Raw genomic sequence first — 18,717 nt, 5'->3', positions numbered from 1 at the left:
CCTTTACAATCCAATTACCGCCTTGCTTTCAGCTCCACACCCCCGCCCAGAGTGCTCTCCCAATAGCAGATGTGTGTATGGACCTCTGAAAGACACAGTGTGGTCCCTGTGTCTTGTGAGAAACCTGTGCTTGTTGTCCGTCAGCAGTCCACTCTGGGTGAGATCCGAACCACCTGGCTCTCCTCGGATGATCTTCACGAGTCTGGCCTGCAATTTGTACCCACATTCCAGTTCCCACAAAAATCCAACAGATACCAGTGAGTTACTCTGATGTTTATTTGAATGCATCTTAGTCCACACAGTTGGTATAAAATCAGAAAAAGCAAAGCCAAAGTAAAACAAAACCGAAAGGTCTGGAGTCTTGGCATCTGAAGGGCACCGTATATACAGCTACAGTCGGTGACCAACACAAGTCATTGCCAGACAGTCCTTGGAGGAAGAGAACAGTCTAGACCCAGCCAAGCCTGAGAAGCTCATGCCCCAGGAGGTCCAGAGACGTGTCCTGATGCTCCGACCCAAGGAAACTGTGGGAGCCATCAAGGCTTTGCTTAGTTGTTTATTCATAATAGTATAACAGCAGCCTAGCGAGGTACAAAGGGGGTTATAAACCATTTCTATTACACAAAATTAGGTAGGACTCCATCCTACTTGATGCTGTGAAGTTGTTAATTGAGTTTCCAGTGAGTCGTTTAGATGATTATTGGTAATAAGGAATGGTAAATACATAGCACCATTTCACAGGTTGTTGTCACCGATTTCTCCATTAGATGTGTAGTGGAAACATCCACCCACAGGGGGAGTGTTCCAGAGCCGCAGCTGTGTTTGTACCGAGGGCTCCGGTTTAGGGAGTTGTGTGCGTGTGTGTAAGACAACGCACGGAGGGCCAGGCTGTCCAGGCACTGGGTGGCCCACAGGAAAAGAGTTCTTGGCCACTGGGGTTAGGGTCCCCGCTCTGGTTTTTTAAATGAGGTGGTATGGGAGGAAGGTTTCTTTCTTTTTTTTCCCCCATTCTGATGAAAGGGAAAGGGCGAGATTGAGTTATTGTTTTATTTCCAGGCAAAACAAAAATACTGAGCTTGATTATACTATTAGGATTTAAAGTTCATTAGATACTCCTTTAGGTTCAACACATGGCTGATGGTCAACATAAAAAGCAAACAATACTATGTACATATATGTAAAAAGTGTTATAAATAGGTTTTATAAACCGTAGATATTATATACATCTTTGATCAACAGTAACACCCCCCTCCTCCAACTACTTTTGGTTTGGTTTGGTTTGGGCTGAGTTTGGGTTGTTTTGGGTAGCTTTTTCCCCCTTGTTTCGGATTTCCTTCCTCCCTTTTCTGTATCTGCTCAGAGCCTCCGAGGGCCTGTCTGGGTGCCTCATTCACGTTTCCGCAAGATCACGTAGACCACGCCACTGAGTAGGGCCAGGGGAAAGGCCACCCAGGCCAGGATGTAGGCGAAGCCATAGGTGTAGTCAGAGTTGAGATGCCACTCTGCGTGCCTCACAGTGAAGATGGCTGCCGCGCTCATCACACACAGCCCTGGGGGAAGATAACCAGAGATAACCAGGTCAGAGGCAGGTGCAGCAGGTCACAGAAGGAAATCTTCTCCACCCCCTCAGAGCCAGAGACCACAGCCCCTGCACACATGTGCCCCACCCTGTACCAGATGTGCTCCCACCCCACTCCCCATACCCACACACAACACACTCAGGCACTCCTCCTCTGTGTTTCTTAAGGAGAAGGAAGCAGACTGCCCAGAAGAGAGAGAAGTCTGTGAAAGGAATCTGCTCCCAGCGCCAGAACTGAGAAGTTGTTGTTGTTGTTGTTGTTGTTGTTGGTACATGCTATCAAGGTGGTCCTATGTACAACAGAACCAAGCACTGCCTGTTGCAGTCACTGTATTGACCATCTTGTCAATGGTCTTTAGAGCTGACCCTCGCTCTTACCAAGCACAATGCCCTTCTTCCAGGAACTGGCCTCTCCTGCTAACACATGCCAAGTATGAGATGGCATCTCCTCATCCTTGCTTCTAAAGAGCATCTAGCTGTACTTCTTCTTAGACAGATGGTTTGATTTTCTGGAAGTCCGTGCTACTTTCCAACACCATGATTCAAATGAGTCATCATTTGTGCAATCCTCCTTAACCAATTGAGAAGAGGGGGTTCTAAAATATGACAGCAAGGGAAGTGACCCAGGTCATCTCTCTGAGAGCCCCAGTCATGTTTCCACCCTCTCTGTTCTCCATTGAACTGTCACCAATCTGCAAGCCACAGAGGTGGATAAAGAGAAAATGGTTTCTAAGCAAAATCTTGAGCCCCTCTCTCTTTCCAAGGAGAGTTGGGTGTGGAAGCCCTTCGTATCCCATGAACCACTCTATCAGTACACAGGGCCATTATCAGAAACCACAAGAAGCAAGAGATGATAAAAGCGTTGCCTGAGCTGTGCTATGACACAAGCACTTGGCCTTGCAGTCCCCTTGGCCAGTTTGCCACAAAAGAACTAAGGAGACAATGCTTACGGACACTGCCAGGCAGATGAAAGAAAGTGTGGGTGGAAAATAGACCACACAGAGAAAAAGAAGAAACAAGGAGAGTGTATGAAGAAGGAACAAAGATGCAATAGGAGAGGCTATCGATGCCAAGTTCAAGTTTATCGTGTTCCTTTCAATACTTCTGGGGTCCTAGGGGTGAAGAAAAGGCATCAGATAGCAGGGGAGGTCGAGCCTCCCTGTCTTCCCCACCGTGCAGCTCATTTTGGGCCTCTGGAGCAGCAGGTTCCAGGGCAGTCCCCCATGCCCATGAAGAGCGTCTCTGCAGTGGGGAGGCAGGTGGCCCAGTGGCATCAGCCCCCCAGCCTAGAGCTGCACAAAGCCTTGTCTGTTCCCTTCTGAGAACAGAGCCTTTCAAAGGCTCTGAGTGACTCCATTATCAATGCGGCATGCAGTGTGGGATCCATCAGACTCCCAAACTCCCCAGGCCCCAGACCACCTACTTCTAACCTCCCTGATATTTAGGCTGCTATTTGACTGCACACTGCAACTTTGTTTGAACAAAGCACAGAAGTGGGAATACACTGCATGGACCAGGCTGATAAGATTTTTTCTTTTGCACGTCCGAGAAGAAAACACCCACTCAACTGGCCTCCACTGAGAAGGCCACACAATAGTCTTGGGAGAACAGTGGGATCAGGGCCAGCCTTTGCTACCTACAGAAAATTCAGGGGATAGCAGAGATGTCTGTGTCTGAAAAGAAATCACTGCTGGAAAATTGTCATTCAAGAAACCAGCAGTTTTGATGTGGGAACCCTTTTTTTTGTTGTTGTTGCCCTGAAATTTGTGAACCTCAGTATCTACTACTCATTGTCTCACCTCTCTAAAGGGCTCAATCTTGTTGTGAAGAAATATTGGTGTTGTATCTTGAGCTATGCCTGTCACACCTCAGTCAGGTAGGATGGGCTCTAATAAAGGATCATGACCCAAGAAAGGTAAACAGAAAGCAGTATGCTCACCGAGTGCTGCAAGGGTAAAACATGGTTTCACCAGTTGCCATTTAGTCAGTTACCTCCAATTCAGGGCAACCCCATGTGTGTTAAAGTAGAACTGTGCTTTGTAGGGTTCCAATAGCTGAGTTTGCAGACTTGGATGGCCAGACCTTTCTTCTGCAATACCTCTGGGTAGAGCTGAACTTCCAACCTTCTTTGGTAAGCAGCTGAGTGTGTTAATCATCTGGCTCATGTAGGGACCAAAGGGGTGAAGCAAGGCTTATCTTGATGGGAGGGCTTCCAAAGGAGGCTCTCTCCTGACCTGGCCTGGAATAAATAATGGCCCCAGGAGCTGTGTCTGTGAGCTACGCCTGATTTCATTGGCAAAAAGAAAACACCAAGTTTGGTCTCTGACCAAGAGACACAGAGGGCACCAGGAGAGCAAGTGCTCCCCTAACAAGAGGACCTGATTTGCGTGACATGCACCATGGTAGAATCTCATAAATGAGTACATTCAACTGTAACCAGGGTCAGTAACAAGCCATGGGCAAAGCCAAAGAGAAGACAGCATGTGATAATTATTTGTCAAGAGACTGATAATATTATACAATTGTCTGGATGCTGAGCAATAGATGATCCCTAAGATACTCTCAAAGCAGAGAAGTTAGTGCCTCAAAGCCAATTTCTTCCCACAAGGAAGACTTTCTGTCTCGGGAGCCAGTAGGTAGAAATGTGCTTTCAAGATCCACCTTGGTAAGAGCAGGCCTGGCTCCCAATGCCCAGTGAATGAATGAATGAATGCATTGACAGTGGCCTGGAAACCCTGGGAAGGGCCCAAGCCCAGGAATGTGGATCAGCTTCAGTCGGAAGGACACTGGCCCTGACCACATAGCAGAGAAACATTGAACACTGAAGTCACATTTCCTACCAACCTCTGATGGCTGGGTCTGTGACAGCTTCCTGAAAATTCTTCCAAAGCCCTCTTGAAGAAGACGTCTCCAGACCCCTTGGGTGCTTACAGCAATTTCAGGCGAATGATCAGAGCTCAGAATTTTCAGAAAGGAGCAGCCAAGAGGCCAAAGACAAAGGAAGACAATTAAAGACTTCTCTATGTGTTCCTATTGTCATTTAGTTTGCTTCCATAAACACTTATTAAATAGCAAGCCTTCTGGATCATAACAGACCACACTGTACAACTTGCTTTGGATACCTCATCAGTGAGGACCAACGGCCAGAGGAGGACACCATGTTGGGTAAAGCAGTGTCAGCAAGGGCGAGGCAGGCCCTTGGTGAGAAGGATTGGCACAATATCCAAAACAATGAACTAAAACGTGGCAAGCATTGTAATGACGGTGTAGGACAGGGCAATGGTTTCTTCTGTTGTATTCTGGGATATTCACGTACACCCTGGCTAGGAGTTGACTCAACAGCACCTAACAATAACACTGTGCTTCCAGATGTGGAGAGAGTGAAGAGAAATGAGTTCTTTCAGACATGTCAGGAGATACATTCAATATAGTCAAAAGAGATCAAAAAGAGAGGGAGAGAGAAATATAGCAGATGCCCTGAGGACATGAATGGGCACCAAGATGCCCTGAGGACATGAATGGGCACTATGGGGATCAGAGAAGTCTCACAGTAGGGAGATGGCATCCTCTTCACACTTGGGTACAAAGGATGTGGGAGAGTTATCCAGGTCAAGGAAGTGAGGAGAAGAATTCTAGGCAGAAAGGACAGCATGAGTGAGGCAAAGAAGACTAGGAGTTGTTGGGAAAGACCAGCAAGTCCCAATAATAGAGTCTCGTGGGGTGCTTGCTTCGGCAGCACATGTACTAACTAACATTGGAACGATACAGTGAACTAATTAACTAACTAACATTGGAACGATACAGCATGGCCCCTGAGCAAGGATGACACGCACATTTGTGAAGTGTTCCAGATTAAAAAAAGAAAAAAGAGCCTCATATGTTGAGGTTGAAAATTGTACCTACCAAGGATCAGGAAAAAGAGAGCCCAATGGGGTTTTAAGGATGCTGTGATGAGAAGCCCATAAGGGACTTTCAAGTGAAATCCATTGCCAGAGAGTTGGTCTCAACTCATAGCAGCCTTACAGAATAAAAGGAGCTGCTTCTGTGGGGTTCTCAGGCTGTTAATCTTTATCGGAGTCCCACAGAGCAACTGCTGGGTTTGAACTACTGACCTCGAGATTAGCAACCCAACATACAAACCATCAGGATTTAAACCAAAGAAAAGATGATCAGATGGGTGTGCTGATGAGTGACCGGAAGATGAATGGGGAAGCCTTTCAGTAGCTGCAATCGTGTGGTCGGTAAAGTGAAAAGTAAGGGGTGCAATAAAGTCTGTGTAGGATGCTGCTCCGTGGGAGGACTCAGGAACAGGCTGGAGCTGGGGGAAGGGAGAGAGGATTCTGGCCCGACTGCCTGGTGTCTGAAAATCCACTACCCATCTGTCAGTTTGTGGCACGGGTGAAGTGGTGGTGTTGGAAACTACGCCACCATTATTTCAAATCGCAAGAGAATCCCTGGAGATCTACTTCTGAAAACTGGCCCATAACAACCCTGTCGATCACAACAGAACACTGTCTGAGTTCAAACTAGACAGCGTCTTGTTCCGTTGTACGGTAGCCGTGCATCAAAGCCAACTCAACAGCAACTAACAGATGGGAAATGGCGCTATCGTGCAACTAAGCTTCAAGCAAGCTGCAGTAACTTCAAGGAGAGGTAGCTGACACTATGGAGAAGAGTGCGTGGTCCAGCAATTAATGATGTGGAAGTGGACAAAGCAGTTTCATCTGAGAGGGCTAAAGAGGAGTGATCTGCAAAGGGACTGTAAAGTGAGACCAAGGAGCCAGGGAAAGGAAAGAATATCAAGGGTGGTTGGATGAGTGAATGCTCCGCTTCACTCCCACTCCATCCCTAGCACAAGAGGTGGGACGGGAAGAGGCTATAAATCCCATTACCTTGAAAATGCTGGGCTCTCAATCTGGCCACCACAGAGTCTTCCCTATGCTACTATTGGCCCCACTCCCAATTAGCCTCCCAAGTGGCCAGGACTGCCCATAAGGGCACCACAGACTGCTGAATCCTGCTCTGGGCAGAGCCAATGGTGGTCCGGAAAGAGATACTCTTAAATGGCTATCTTAACCACCAGAAAAAGAAGTGGGGGTACGCTGTGCTGTTCTTAATCTCTCCAATTCTTTTACTGTATATACTCATGCATGAGCCGAGATTTTCAACACATTTTTAATGCAGTTTTTGGGGTAAAATTAGGTGCCTTGGCTAATATTCAGTTCAGCTTATACTCAAGTATAGATGTTTAAATAAATATATTGGTCTGCCTAAAAGTAAAGAAACAAAACCAAAATCCTATTATTTTCTCTGTTTATCCTAATTAATAAGTAGGAGTGACACACTGGCCCGAGTTTGATTCTGCTAAGAGAACACAACTATCCATTCACCCAGCAGATAATTAGAACCAGCTAAAGATGGGCCTTGCACACATGCAGCTGGGTGCTGGACATAAGAGTGAAACGTCCTTTCTTTCAGGCCCGTATCTCTAAGAATTTGATTTTTTTTTTCCCACCTAGTACAGCCCAAACCACCAGAGCTAATTGCTGGGAACATAGGGTCTGAAAATGATGACTCCAAAATCCAGATACAAAATTGGGAGAGCCCTTCTCTAAGAAAAGGGTTGAGAAGAACCATGAACGAACTGTCTGTGGAGACACATCCCTGACGACAACTCAGCATGACCGCATCGATACCACAGTAGAACTGTCAGCCAGAGGGTTTTCAATGGCTGATTTGCCCCCAGAGTAGACACTCAGGCCTTTCTTCAGAGGTCTCTGAGTGGACCCAACCCTCTAGTCACTAGCTGAGCAGCCCAGGGCTGACTCGTCTGCACCACCCTGGGTCTCCCCGGGTGGAACCATGCAGTCAATTCCAGCCTTGTCAGGAGGTGGGTTCTGCCTCACAGCAACCCTAAGTACAACTGAACAGAACACTGCCCGGTCCTGCACCAGCCTCACAACTGTTTCTGTTTGAGCTCATTTTGTTGTGGCTACAGTGTCAATCTGTCTCCTCGAGCATCTTCCTCTGTCTGGGTGCCCTCGACTTAACCAAGCACGGGTCCATTCCCAGGCACTGGTCCCTCCTGATAACATTTGACGCGAAATATCGTCATCCTGGCTTCTCTGGAGCATTCTGGCTGTACTTCTTCAAAGATAGATTTCTTCGTTCTTCTGGCAGCCCAAGGCCCAGTGGGCTTGGGCAGTTTAATGACTATGCAGTGGTTTTCCCCCTAAGGATGCTCGGTAGAGACTCCACCGGAACAGCTCCAACCCACAGCGGTGAAGTCAAAATCTCTGGGGATGAGGTTGAAGTACTGACAGGCTGAAAACCATGCCAGCTGGTTCTGGTTAGCATCTAAGGAGAGGCGCTACACTAGAGGAAAGCACCTTTCAAAGTCTCCAGAGAGCTGTTAACATACAAAGTATGGAAACAAGGAAAGCAGTTCTTGAACTTGAGGTGCTGGGCTTTATAATAAAGCCTTTATTAGGAAGGCAACAAACCAGGTAGGAGGCCTCCCATGCAGAGCAAGGTGAAGATGACTTCTAGACCCACAGTCCTCCTAAAGACCCAGCTAAACCTTCGCCGGCGTTTCTCCAAAGAGCATGCCTGTAATCTACAGCGACCACGGCTTGACCCTTCCAAAAGGTAGCTAGGCCGAGAACATCCAGTCGGAATCAGACACTTTCGAGACCCAGCTGAGATGCTGATGACTTCCTCTTAGTATGCTTTCGGACAGGAGTTGGTTCTCAACCTGTGGGTCTCGACCCCTTTGGGGGTTGAACGACCCTTTCACAGGGGTCACCCGATTCATAACAGTAGCAAATTAAAGTGATGAAGTAACAACGAAAATAAAGTTATGGTTGGGGTCAGCACAACATGAGGAACTGTATGAAAGGGTCGAGGCATCGGGAAGGTTGAGAACCACTGCTCCAGGGCTTCGAGGCACACATGGCCGCATTAGTAAGCAGCCCTCTGCGGTAGGCTCCCTCAGTTCCTTTGTCCCTCCCTCCCTTCCTCGCCTCTTTCCTTCGGCCTTTTAGTCTTTCAGGGTTCTCTTTGCTGGTTTAGCCCTTCTGCTCTGATTTCTTCCTCCGTGTGAAGCTATGAACTGCTCAGGCTGTCATTCGTTCTCACCTCAACCACCCTGTCCTAATTGGCTCTCTAAGTGCTGGCTCCTTGCTGGACTGAATTGAGAAACAAACCGAATCATGCGTGTGTGCACCTGCGTGTGCACCAGCATTGATTTAGAATTGTTAGATGGTAAAGGAGTCAGGACAGCTCTAAATACACTCACTAGCTCTTCTCATCTTCAGGCTTTAGTAGAAGGATGACCACATTGTCAAGGGCAACACTGGACTGGAGGTTCGTAGAAGACGAACTTTCAGATACATGCTAAGAACATTATCTGTGCCCCAGGTTAAGTATTAGACTGCTAACCACAAGGTCGGTAGTTCAAACCCATCAGTAGCTCCAAAGGAGACAGGCAAGGCTGTCTCTTCCCATAAAGACTCACAGCCTTGGGAACACTATGTAGGGCTACTATAAGTCAGAGCCGACTTGACGGAATTGGCTTGGGTCTTGTTTTAAGAACATCATCTTTAGGATTTATGAATTGCAATACTATTATGACTCAGCTTTTCTAATTTAGAATAACTTTCTATTCACATACGGACCACTGAACTGACTAAATGAAAATTAGGTCATATGGGAGACAAAAGGTTAGCTCTGAAGGGGTTAACAAAAGAGGAAATCATGTGCTTTTAAATCAGGGTGGTGTTTTTGTTTGTTTTTATTTATTTATTGTCCTTTTGTGATTTATTTACTTCACTGAGCATAATGCATCGAAAGTTCTTTTATGCTGTATCATGAAGTCCAATTTTAATAGTTTTGTAATACATATACATTAGTTAACATATAATTCACATACCATACAGTTCATGGTTTAAATATATTAAAGAGAGTTGCAAAGTGCTCAAGGCCAAGGCCTGTTCACAATGTGACATTTTTACCTTTTATCAATCAATCCTATCTTTGAAATTCTCCACTTTTCATGCAAAGTCCTCAGCTGGCTGCTATTGGATGGGGTCTGACTCATAGCCACCCTAGTTAGGGTTCCCAAGGCTATACATTATTCTACCGCAGAAGGGCTCATGGATGTGAACCATGAACTTGGCAGTCAGTAGTCCAACACTTCTTGGATAGCACCATCAAGATTCTGAAAATTGTTTTCTATGACTTGCGGTGATGTGGAGGTGCCACTCACTTGAAAGCACAATTTCACGACGTTTAATCCTTCTTATATTGCCTCTGGGCAGATGTGTTTTCACTGTAAGTTCTGTCAAGAGCGAGCAAATATTTGGAGCTAGAGAAGTTTGCAAGCAATACTGGATGTTTTTCACTGTTGTTTTGTTCAACCAGTAATTATCATGGGGGGAGAGGTCCAATAAATGAAATTGTTGATTAGGGTTATTACAATGTTTTAGAAAACATTCATTGGATATAAATGGAAGAAAAGAATGGAAGACAAAGATATTTTCATGAAATCATTCGTCTAATGAAAGCATGACTGATTCATAAGGATACAAGTTTGTTTTATACTAAATAATAGTATTTATTATTTACCAAATTGTACACAACTTTTAGAGCACCTGTCTTTTCTGAGGGCACCACTAGTGATAGCATGAGTGTTTTGATATGAAATGACTATGTTGGCATGGACAAGATTGGAATAATTTTCCCAATCACATCACTTTTGAATTGGCTTGGCTACCACATGTGGGAAATAGTATTTCTGAGGTCTTTAGCGCTGCAAATCAGACAGGACGTTTTAGCAAAGACAGGAGGAAGAGTCAAATGACTGAAACAAGTGATAGCATTTTACAAATGAGATTGGAGCAGAGCACATACAAGGGGATTTTTTAAAAATCATTTTATAGGGGGCTCATACAACTCTTATCGCAATCTATACATACATCCATTGTGTCAAGCACATTTGTACATTTGTTGCCCTCCTCATTTGCTTTCTACTTGAGCCTTTGATATCAGCTCCTCATTTTCCCCCTCCCTTCCCGCTCTCCCCTTCCTCATGAACCTTTGATAATTTATAAATTATTATTTTGTCATATTTACACTGTCCAATGTCTCCTGTCACCCACTTTTCTGTTGTCCGTCCCCCAGGGAGGAGGTTATATGTAGATCCTTGTAATTGGTTCCCCTTTCTACCCTACATTCCCTCCACCCTCCAGGTATCACCACTCTCACCACTGGTCCTGACGGGATCATCCGTCCTGGATTCCCTGTGTTTCTAGTTCCTATCTGTACCATTGTACATCCTTGGGTCTAGCCAGACTTATAAAGTAGAATTGGGATTATGATAGTGGGTGTCAGCAAGTATTTAAGAACTAGAGGAAAGTTGTATGTTTCATCGTTGCTACCCTGCACCCTGACTGGCTTGTCTCCTCCCAACGACCCTTCTGTAACGGGGTGGTAGCAGAATTCAGAAAGGCTTATAATAGATTCGGAGAATCATCAAAGGAGTGAAACAAATATAGACGAGCAATTACATTCTGGAGGATTAGGAAATCTCAACACCTGAATTGAAATTCTGGCACATGACATAGCTGTGTCTACAGCGCTGAGACAATGTGTGTGATGATGGCTTTTAAGTCTGGATTTGGGGTTTGGGGCTGACGTGACAATGCTAGAAAGATCTGGCCAGAGAATTTAAAATTGAGCTATCTCAGTGGGAAGAATGCAGAGGCAGCTACTGCCTGCTCTGACCAACCCTTCAGTAGGAACCTAGCTCGTCTTGTCAAGTATTTTCAGTTTGACTAGTTCTGATCTCAGAGGCGACAATGGGACACACTGACATGATCTTTTGTTGTAAAAATCAGAATTTCTGCCTTCGATCTGATACTCCTTAGTGACTTTTGCATTTCTAAACATTAGAAGCTATCTCACTCTAGTCAATCAACATGGTATGGGGGAGGGTGGGGAGGACTCAATTGCCCCTGGCATGATCTGGTGACTTTCAATATTCATTTAACCTTGCCCAGCCTCAGTTTACTAACTGGTTAAATAAGAAGCTTATACAGATTAAATAAAAGTAGTTTATGAAATTTCTGGTTCCTACATTTTTATTAATTTATCTTGAGTACAACCTCTACTGCAATGGAAACTATCATATGATCTGATAACAAGCTACAGGCAGTGAGCCAAAAAAAAAAAAGAAACCAGAAAATCCATTACAGCTGTCTGCATTGCCTCCTTGGGTCGAGAAATTGAGCAAATCATGATTGCCCTTTGCTTTTAAAATACCAAGAAATGATGTCACCTGGCATAATTCATAATGTAGCAAAGCAGGAAACCATCCAGGAGCTTGCCTTAATATGATAAAAAAAAAAAAAAAACTACACAAGCAGCAAAACACTGTTTAGTTCTGAAATCCCACAAGCCAGAATGGTGAAATGTTTAAGTGTTAATGACAGCAAGCAAATGATCTCTTATTTACTCCTTTTTACAGGGCAAAGGGTAACTCTGACTTCTAGAAAAGGTAATCAACACTCAGCCTCCAGTGTGCCCTCCCATAAAACTGTCTAAGCAATTATTTCAATTTATATATCCACCAAACACATATGATTGTTTCCGCAGGGTGGTGATAGGACACCAGGTAAATGCAGACACCAACGAAAACAAGAAGAGCTATGTCCTTTGCCTACTCAGAAGGCCAGGATTGAGGACATCTCATAGGATTACTAAGGCCAGGATCCCCAGGCCCAGAGCTGCTCTGGTCCAAATGGAGTTTGCAATTTACACACTTGGACTGTAGAATTCACCCACCACTTCTCTCCAATGACCTTTTGTTTTGACTCATGTAACTGGCAATCAATGGTCAGGAGTCCATGATGTAAGATGCTGTCTAGAATCTAGAGAAAAGTTTGAAAGATGTCACCATCTGCTGCAATGGAAGATACTAGAACTCTTCATGCTGTGGATATGCTGGTATAGCCGCCTCCAGAATAACCTATCCAATTGAAGAATTTAACGACAATTTTGAGAGACACAATTAAATTGTGTTTAAAAACACAATTTTCCCTTGTGTTTTTATTTGTTGTCGTGGACCCATGCTTGGAAATAGTTGGCATGCTCCAAATGGGTGTCAAGATGAAAGAATCCGATGGCAACAGTAAGTCAAATCTAGATCCTGGCCCAGAGGAGAATAAGAATTTGTCTGCCTGACTTCAGCACTGTTTACAGGTAGAGAACACATACTTGAGAACATCCCTGCCAGTTCTCAGTTCTCGGCACACTGGGGGCATTTTCTATACTGAAACGGGGATGAGTCCTTGGAACACGATGCAATCAACAAGAAATAGCTTTAAGGGTGGTCTTTTACTCTATTTATATCCTCAGCAATTACCAGTAGTTTGTCCAGATTGTACATTCCTTTCTAAGATTGGTCTGCTATGGTTGGGAACATTCCTTCCAAAGGATTTTCCCCCCAAACCTTCTTTCTCCTATAGACCATATTCCACAATGAAGTAAAGAGTGTCCATGTTCTGAGTTATCCACGCACACACACCACTTCATTATCACCATCATCAGTCATTCTGGGACTGATCCCACACCCTTCCGGGAACTTACCAACCCAGAACTGTGGATATGTCTATCATATCTGTCTTCCACGTGGACCTTACTGTCCACTACTTACCAGCAAGGATTTGGAAGATTCCAGTGATGTAAAACCGGCCTCCCTTGGTGAGGGTGAAGAGCTGGCAGAAGAACAGGAACAGAGACAGGACACTGAAGATGATGGATAGGATCATGGTGGCCTGGACAGACTGCAGCCATTCTAGAGGGAGGAGACACTTGGTTAGGAAATCCAGCCACAGTCATGAGAGAGGGCCTCCACGAGGAGCACGGGCCAGAAGCACCGGGACCAGGGAAAATAATAACCCACCCAGGCAGCGCCACAGCCCTCTTTGCTAGCAGAAATCAGATCACTCATGTCTGTACTCTTACAAGTCATTCTTTATTCCATGGCTTCTTTCTAAATATATATACATATATGACATCTTTAAATGAGAAATATTAGTAAAGGACTATAAGAAAATATTTACAATTCCATCGATTAAGGGCTGAAGACAGTTAAACTTGTATTGAGTTTCCTTCCAGTCTTTCTGCTAAATGCATTGGTTAATGTAGATGTGGCCAAGCTAAAGCATATCTGAGCTCACTCAGAGGTCCCTCTGAGTCTTGGCCAGAGACCTCGAAAGAGCTCACTGGACTTCCCAGACAAGACACTTAGTGGGAAAACTACCATTCAAATATCAGCATCCCCCAAGGCTAACAATGAGAAGGTGGGGAAGAAGAAAATGGTGTTGGGGCCAAAACTAAGCCTAGACACCATTGGAATAGAATGCTGATGGGGTAGGGTATCATTTATAGAGCTATGGAAATCCACTTGCTCTGCCCAATGCTACCTTTCCTTGGCCAGTCTTGGCCTTGGCCCCTAACAACCAAGATAGGATCGAAGCTTAGAATTTTTCAACTTTTTTTTTTTGAAATGCTAAAGCCTAACCTTAGACCAAGGATCCCTGATGGCATGGTGGTTACGCATCAGGCTACTAACTGCAAAGTCACCAATTTGAAAACACCAGTTGCTCTGCGAAAGGAAAACAGGGCTTTCTACTCCCATAAAGAGTTACCGTCTCGGAAGCTCCTAGGGTCCACTCTGCCCTCTTCCATAGAGTCATTTTGAGTCATCTTTGACCCCATAGCAGTGAGTTTTGTTTGTTTGTTTATTTGTTTTTTGAACCTTAGATCACAAAGTTCAAACCAACCAACTAACCAAACAAATTCGTTGCCATCAGGTCAACTGTGAACCATCGCGACGCTACAGGACAGAGTAGAGCTGCCCCTTTGGGGTTTCAAAGGTGCACACAAGCTCATCTTATTCTCGAGGAGCAGCCGGTGGGTTCAAACTGCTGACTCTGTGCTGAGCCACCCAACTCATCGCCCACTGGGCGACCAGGGCTCCTTGCACAAAGTCCGGAGTGGCACAATCCTGTGCACCCAACCACTGACCTACATATTGGCTCTCTGAACCCCATTGGCAGTGCTGTGGAATACAGGTCTGCTGCTGGAGAGATGACAGCGAGGGAGAAAAAACAAGAACCATGCAGCAGGTCTACTAGGTAACGCACGGGCCCTGAAGGGTCAAAATGGACTCTGAAGCAGTGGATTTGATTTAGGTTTGGAACTTTAAACCAAATCTCCAAGTTTCCCATCAGAATTCAGGGAAAAGGTTATATCCCTGTGGTCTCCCAGTTTATCATCTACTATACATGATTGTCATTCCAAGAAAGAAGAAAGCAGAGAAAACAAACTGGGACCACCCAATATTATAGAAATAAATCAATAGTGTCTGCCTAGAAGGATGACATTGGACCTACACACCCTGCCACCTGTAGCTTTCTTCCAAGGGCCGAGGAATCACAAGGTGGGCATGTCCCAGAACAAGGAAATAAGACTAGAGAAGCTAGAGAGTTTGGCCCTCTGAGCTCCATAGCTGGGTGATGTATAATGGCCTAAAAAAAAAAAAAAAAAAAGGCAGCATGCTGATAACATTATTCAAATCTATGTAACCTTCAAAGTGTATACTAGTCAATAACCAAAAAGGATTAATCTGATCTAAGCTGTGAAGAAGTTCACAGCAGAATTTTCAAGGCAGTGGTTAGGTCAAAAGTTACTTGAGTTTCAGATAGATATTCCAGAAACCGACTTTGGAAGCATTGAGTGGGAAGAAACCCGAGAGACCAGGTGACACTGCCAAGCCTCAGAGGCCCTTGCTGCCGGATCTAATATTCTTCCCAATAGGACATAATGTATGCTTCTCTTACAACTTTTTAATGTCTGCCAATTAAGTTATGGAAAGAATGCCTAATGGGTTGTAAGCCATCCTGATTTCATTTTATATAACCTTAATTAAATCTGCTTGTCTTTATCCAGTACACACTGGTTCTTTTGCAAGAGCAATCTTCTGTAAAATAATTTTTTAATCATCCAATTATCTAGCACTCCAGCAGATACTGCTGGAAGTAAAAGAAATAAGACACCCAGAGCTGAGTTAACACGGATGACTGATATGGTAGTGTCTTTCCCTTCTTAGAAAGGGCATGGTTCGCGGAGATGCTAGCCTGGATTGCCTGCCCCAAGTCTCAGATCACTACTCGGTGCCTACCTCTGCCTTCATTATCAACAGAAACCAGATCACGTATTTTGATAAATCTTAAAATAGAACAAGTGAAAACTACACAAATGGGAAAAAATCCTTACACTTAATAATGTAACTAAACTCTTCTGGAAATTTCTTTCACCACTAATTTCAACTTTACCTCTAACCTCATTACAACTGAGCTCCATTGCCACATTTAAGTTGTTGCTTAAATCAGCTGAGAATTCGGGGGTGTGGCAATTACATAGTCTCCTGTCAACTTGCAAAGGGGTGGAGTCTGGCCTGTCAATCAGGTCACAGTTAATGACCTCGCTTGGAGATGCTATGGAATCAATAGCTTGCTGTAGGCGGGGCACACAGACACTCTCTGCGCCGTATTCCTGCTGACAGCCACATGGAGACCCCTAATGGAACCAGAGCCCTGGGGCTGGAGGAGTCTCATGGAGACCCACACCAGCACTGAGATGCTTCCACTGCCACTGCATTCAGAAGACTTTCCATACACTGGCCTGTGATCTTCCTGCATTTGGTGTCATTGCATGTGTTGTGTGAGTCTGAAAAGGAAATTATTGACTGCTATCAGGTATATGGGCTAATATTGGACGTAGGGACTTGATCTGGACTGAGCTGGGATATTTTCTTAATATACAACTACTCTCTGATATAAGGTATAATTGGGCTAAGCTTAAGCAGGCTGGGGCCCAACTTCCCTGCAGGTCCCCAAAGGTCATTGTCCCCTGGAATAAGGAGACCGAGAGATGGTGCCAGGGATGCCTGACTCCCTGATAACAGGACACCCTGCATGCCAGAGCTGATAAACTGCATCCTTGGCCATAAACTTTACTGCTGACATCATGGACCATAAGCCTTCCCCTGAAGCATGGACACCCCTCTCCCCGCTTTCCTTTAAAAACCCCAGACCCCAGGCAAAACCTGTGATGCCCCGCCCGGGAGCTCCCCCTAAAGCTATCTCCATTTCTGCTCTCCCTTTGTCCTTTCCGTTATCTTTGGCCATCTCTGTGCCTCAGTTTACCTCTCACTCATCCTGTGCCTCAGTTTGTCTTTACAAGGTTCTCTCTTACACCTATATGAGTATCTCTGGATTTGTTTCTCTAGTCTACCAGGACTAGCACAGGGGATAAAGGAAGTTTTTAATCAGTTAGCTGTTAAACACTTCATATGTTGAGGCAGGTTTTCTGTAGGCTCTAGGAATACATAGATGAAAAAGGGTTTCAATCATAAGCACAATAATTAAAACTGAAACATTAAAATAGTAAGTCCAATTGGATCATCAGTCATCATATATGGGACTGGGTTAATGTCATTCATTATAAGACACGGACTTCCATCTTGGATTAAATTATTCTTGCTCTGACATGATACATGAGGTACACATGTAGCAGCAAGCAAGTTGAAAATAAAAAGACTTTAAAGAGCAACACCAAACATAAATACTAATAAAAAGAAAGCAGATAAAGTAGCAATTGCATCAGACCAAACAAAATTAAATTGAAAAGGCTCAAAGCAGACAATTGTGATAAAAGATCCAGATCACTATAGGCATGTAACAGTCAGTATTATTTACCTGTGAACACAGGCTTAAAACGATATAAAAGGAAAAAATCATTGAAATATGAGAAGGCATAGATAAAGTAACAATTGTACTATGAGTTAGCATATCTCTCGCTCAGATCTCAGTAGATAAAGAAAAATAAGGAAAGAAATATTTTATATAAAATAATTAACAAATTCAGTCTAATAGATATGTAGAAAAGTCATATCCAATTAACAGGGATAATAAATTATTTTCAAACATGCATGGGGCAGTTTTAGAAACTGACCATGTATTAGGTGTTAACAACAACAGCAAAATCCAACAAATCTCAAAGAAAGCAAAAATCATATAGGTAAAGCTAAAGGCAAACAGGAGTGAGAAATTAAAAATAACAACCTGACCAAAATAAATTTGGAAATTTAAAAATAAAATTATGAATAAACCCTCGAATAAAGATATTAAGATGCAAAGTAGGGTTCTTGTCAGCAAGGAATGACATTATATAAACTGTGTGTCAAACTTTAAGAATTTGGCCAAAGTTGTACTCAGCAGGGAATATATATGCCCTAGATGCATTAGCTAGAATAGTATTGGGAAAGAATAGACTACGTTTTCAGGCCAAAAAGCTAGGAAAAGACTAAAATTAATAAACAATGAGTTCACACAGAGAAGAGCGGTAATTAGTAACATAGAAAATTATGGCAACAATAAAGTGATTCTGGGAAAGCGGGAGGATGAAAACATCCAAAGGGTAGACAAATGTCATGAAAGGCACAGAGTGCTAGAGAAATTGAAAACATGAAACAGTCAAAATGGTAAAGATGCCAATTCTTGCCTTCTCAAATAACCCACAAATTCAATGCTATCCTAAACAAATATCCCAAGAGGGCATTTTTGAGACGCTAACAAAAATCATTCTAAAATTCATCTAAAAGGCAATGAAAAATAATGGCAAAGAAAACTATAAACCAAACACATCAAAATACAATAGCCAAACATGTGCCAAAAGAGAAACATAACACATAATCAGGCAGAATTTTACCAGTTGGATGTCAACATGTGAGTGAGTCATAAAGTACTAGTACAAAACCACAAAACCTTTATTAAACAAAAATATAAAACTGAGCATCTAGGGACTCTTGACCTATCTATCCTCCATGGTAGGTGTATATACTTCTGAAGATGGGTTTTCCATCTCTCTAACTCTTCCCGAAGAACTCTGAACCCTTGGATTTATGGCATGTCGAACAGGAAGTTTGGCGTCCTTAAGGGGCTCAAATCGTGTTCCTTTTAAATGCCCTTTGGATTTTGAGAGCTAAAAGAAGTCTTGGGAGGCAAGATCCG

General features: G+C 43.9%; 1 protein-coding gene and 1 pseudogene across 2 annotated transcripts in view; one reads left to right on the top strand and one right to left on the bottom strand.

Moving 5' to 3' along the window:
• Nucleotides 1–258: 258 nt before the first annotated feature.
• Nucleotides 259–18,717, bottom strand: part of PMP22 (peripheral myelin protein 22) — a 38,640-nt gene continuing 20,181 nt past the window's right edge. For both annotated transcript variants that reach the window (XM_045293419.1, XM_004716306.3), the window contains exons 4-5: nt 13,293–13,433; nt 259–1,550 (exon numbers count right to left, since the gene is read on the bottom strand). In XM_045293419.1, the coding sequence (XP_045149354.1) occupies nt 1,387–1,550; nt 13,293–13,433 (305 nt within the window). In that variant the 3' untranslated portion in view covers nt 259–1,386. The remainder of the gene's footprint in view (nt 1,551–13,292; nt 13,434–18,717) is intronic.
• On the top strand, nt 5,302–5,436 carry LOC115870603 (annotated as a pseudogene).

This window comes from Echinops telfairi, unplaced genomic scaffold, assembly GCF_000313985.2.
Source record: "Echinops telfairi isolate 266 unplaced genomic scaffold, ASM31398v2 ScPeMD7_2010;HRSCAF=2546, whole genome shotgun sequence".
NCBI lineage: Eukaryota > Metazoa > Chordata > Mammalia > Afrosoricida > Tenrecidae > Echinops > Echinops telfairi.
This window is presented reverse-complemented; position numbering and strand designations above follow the sequence as displayed.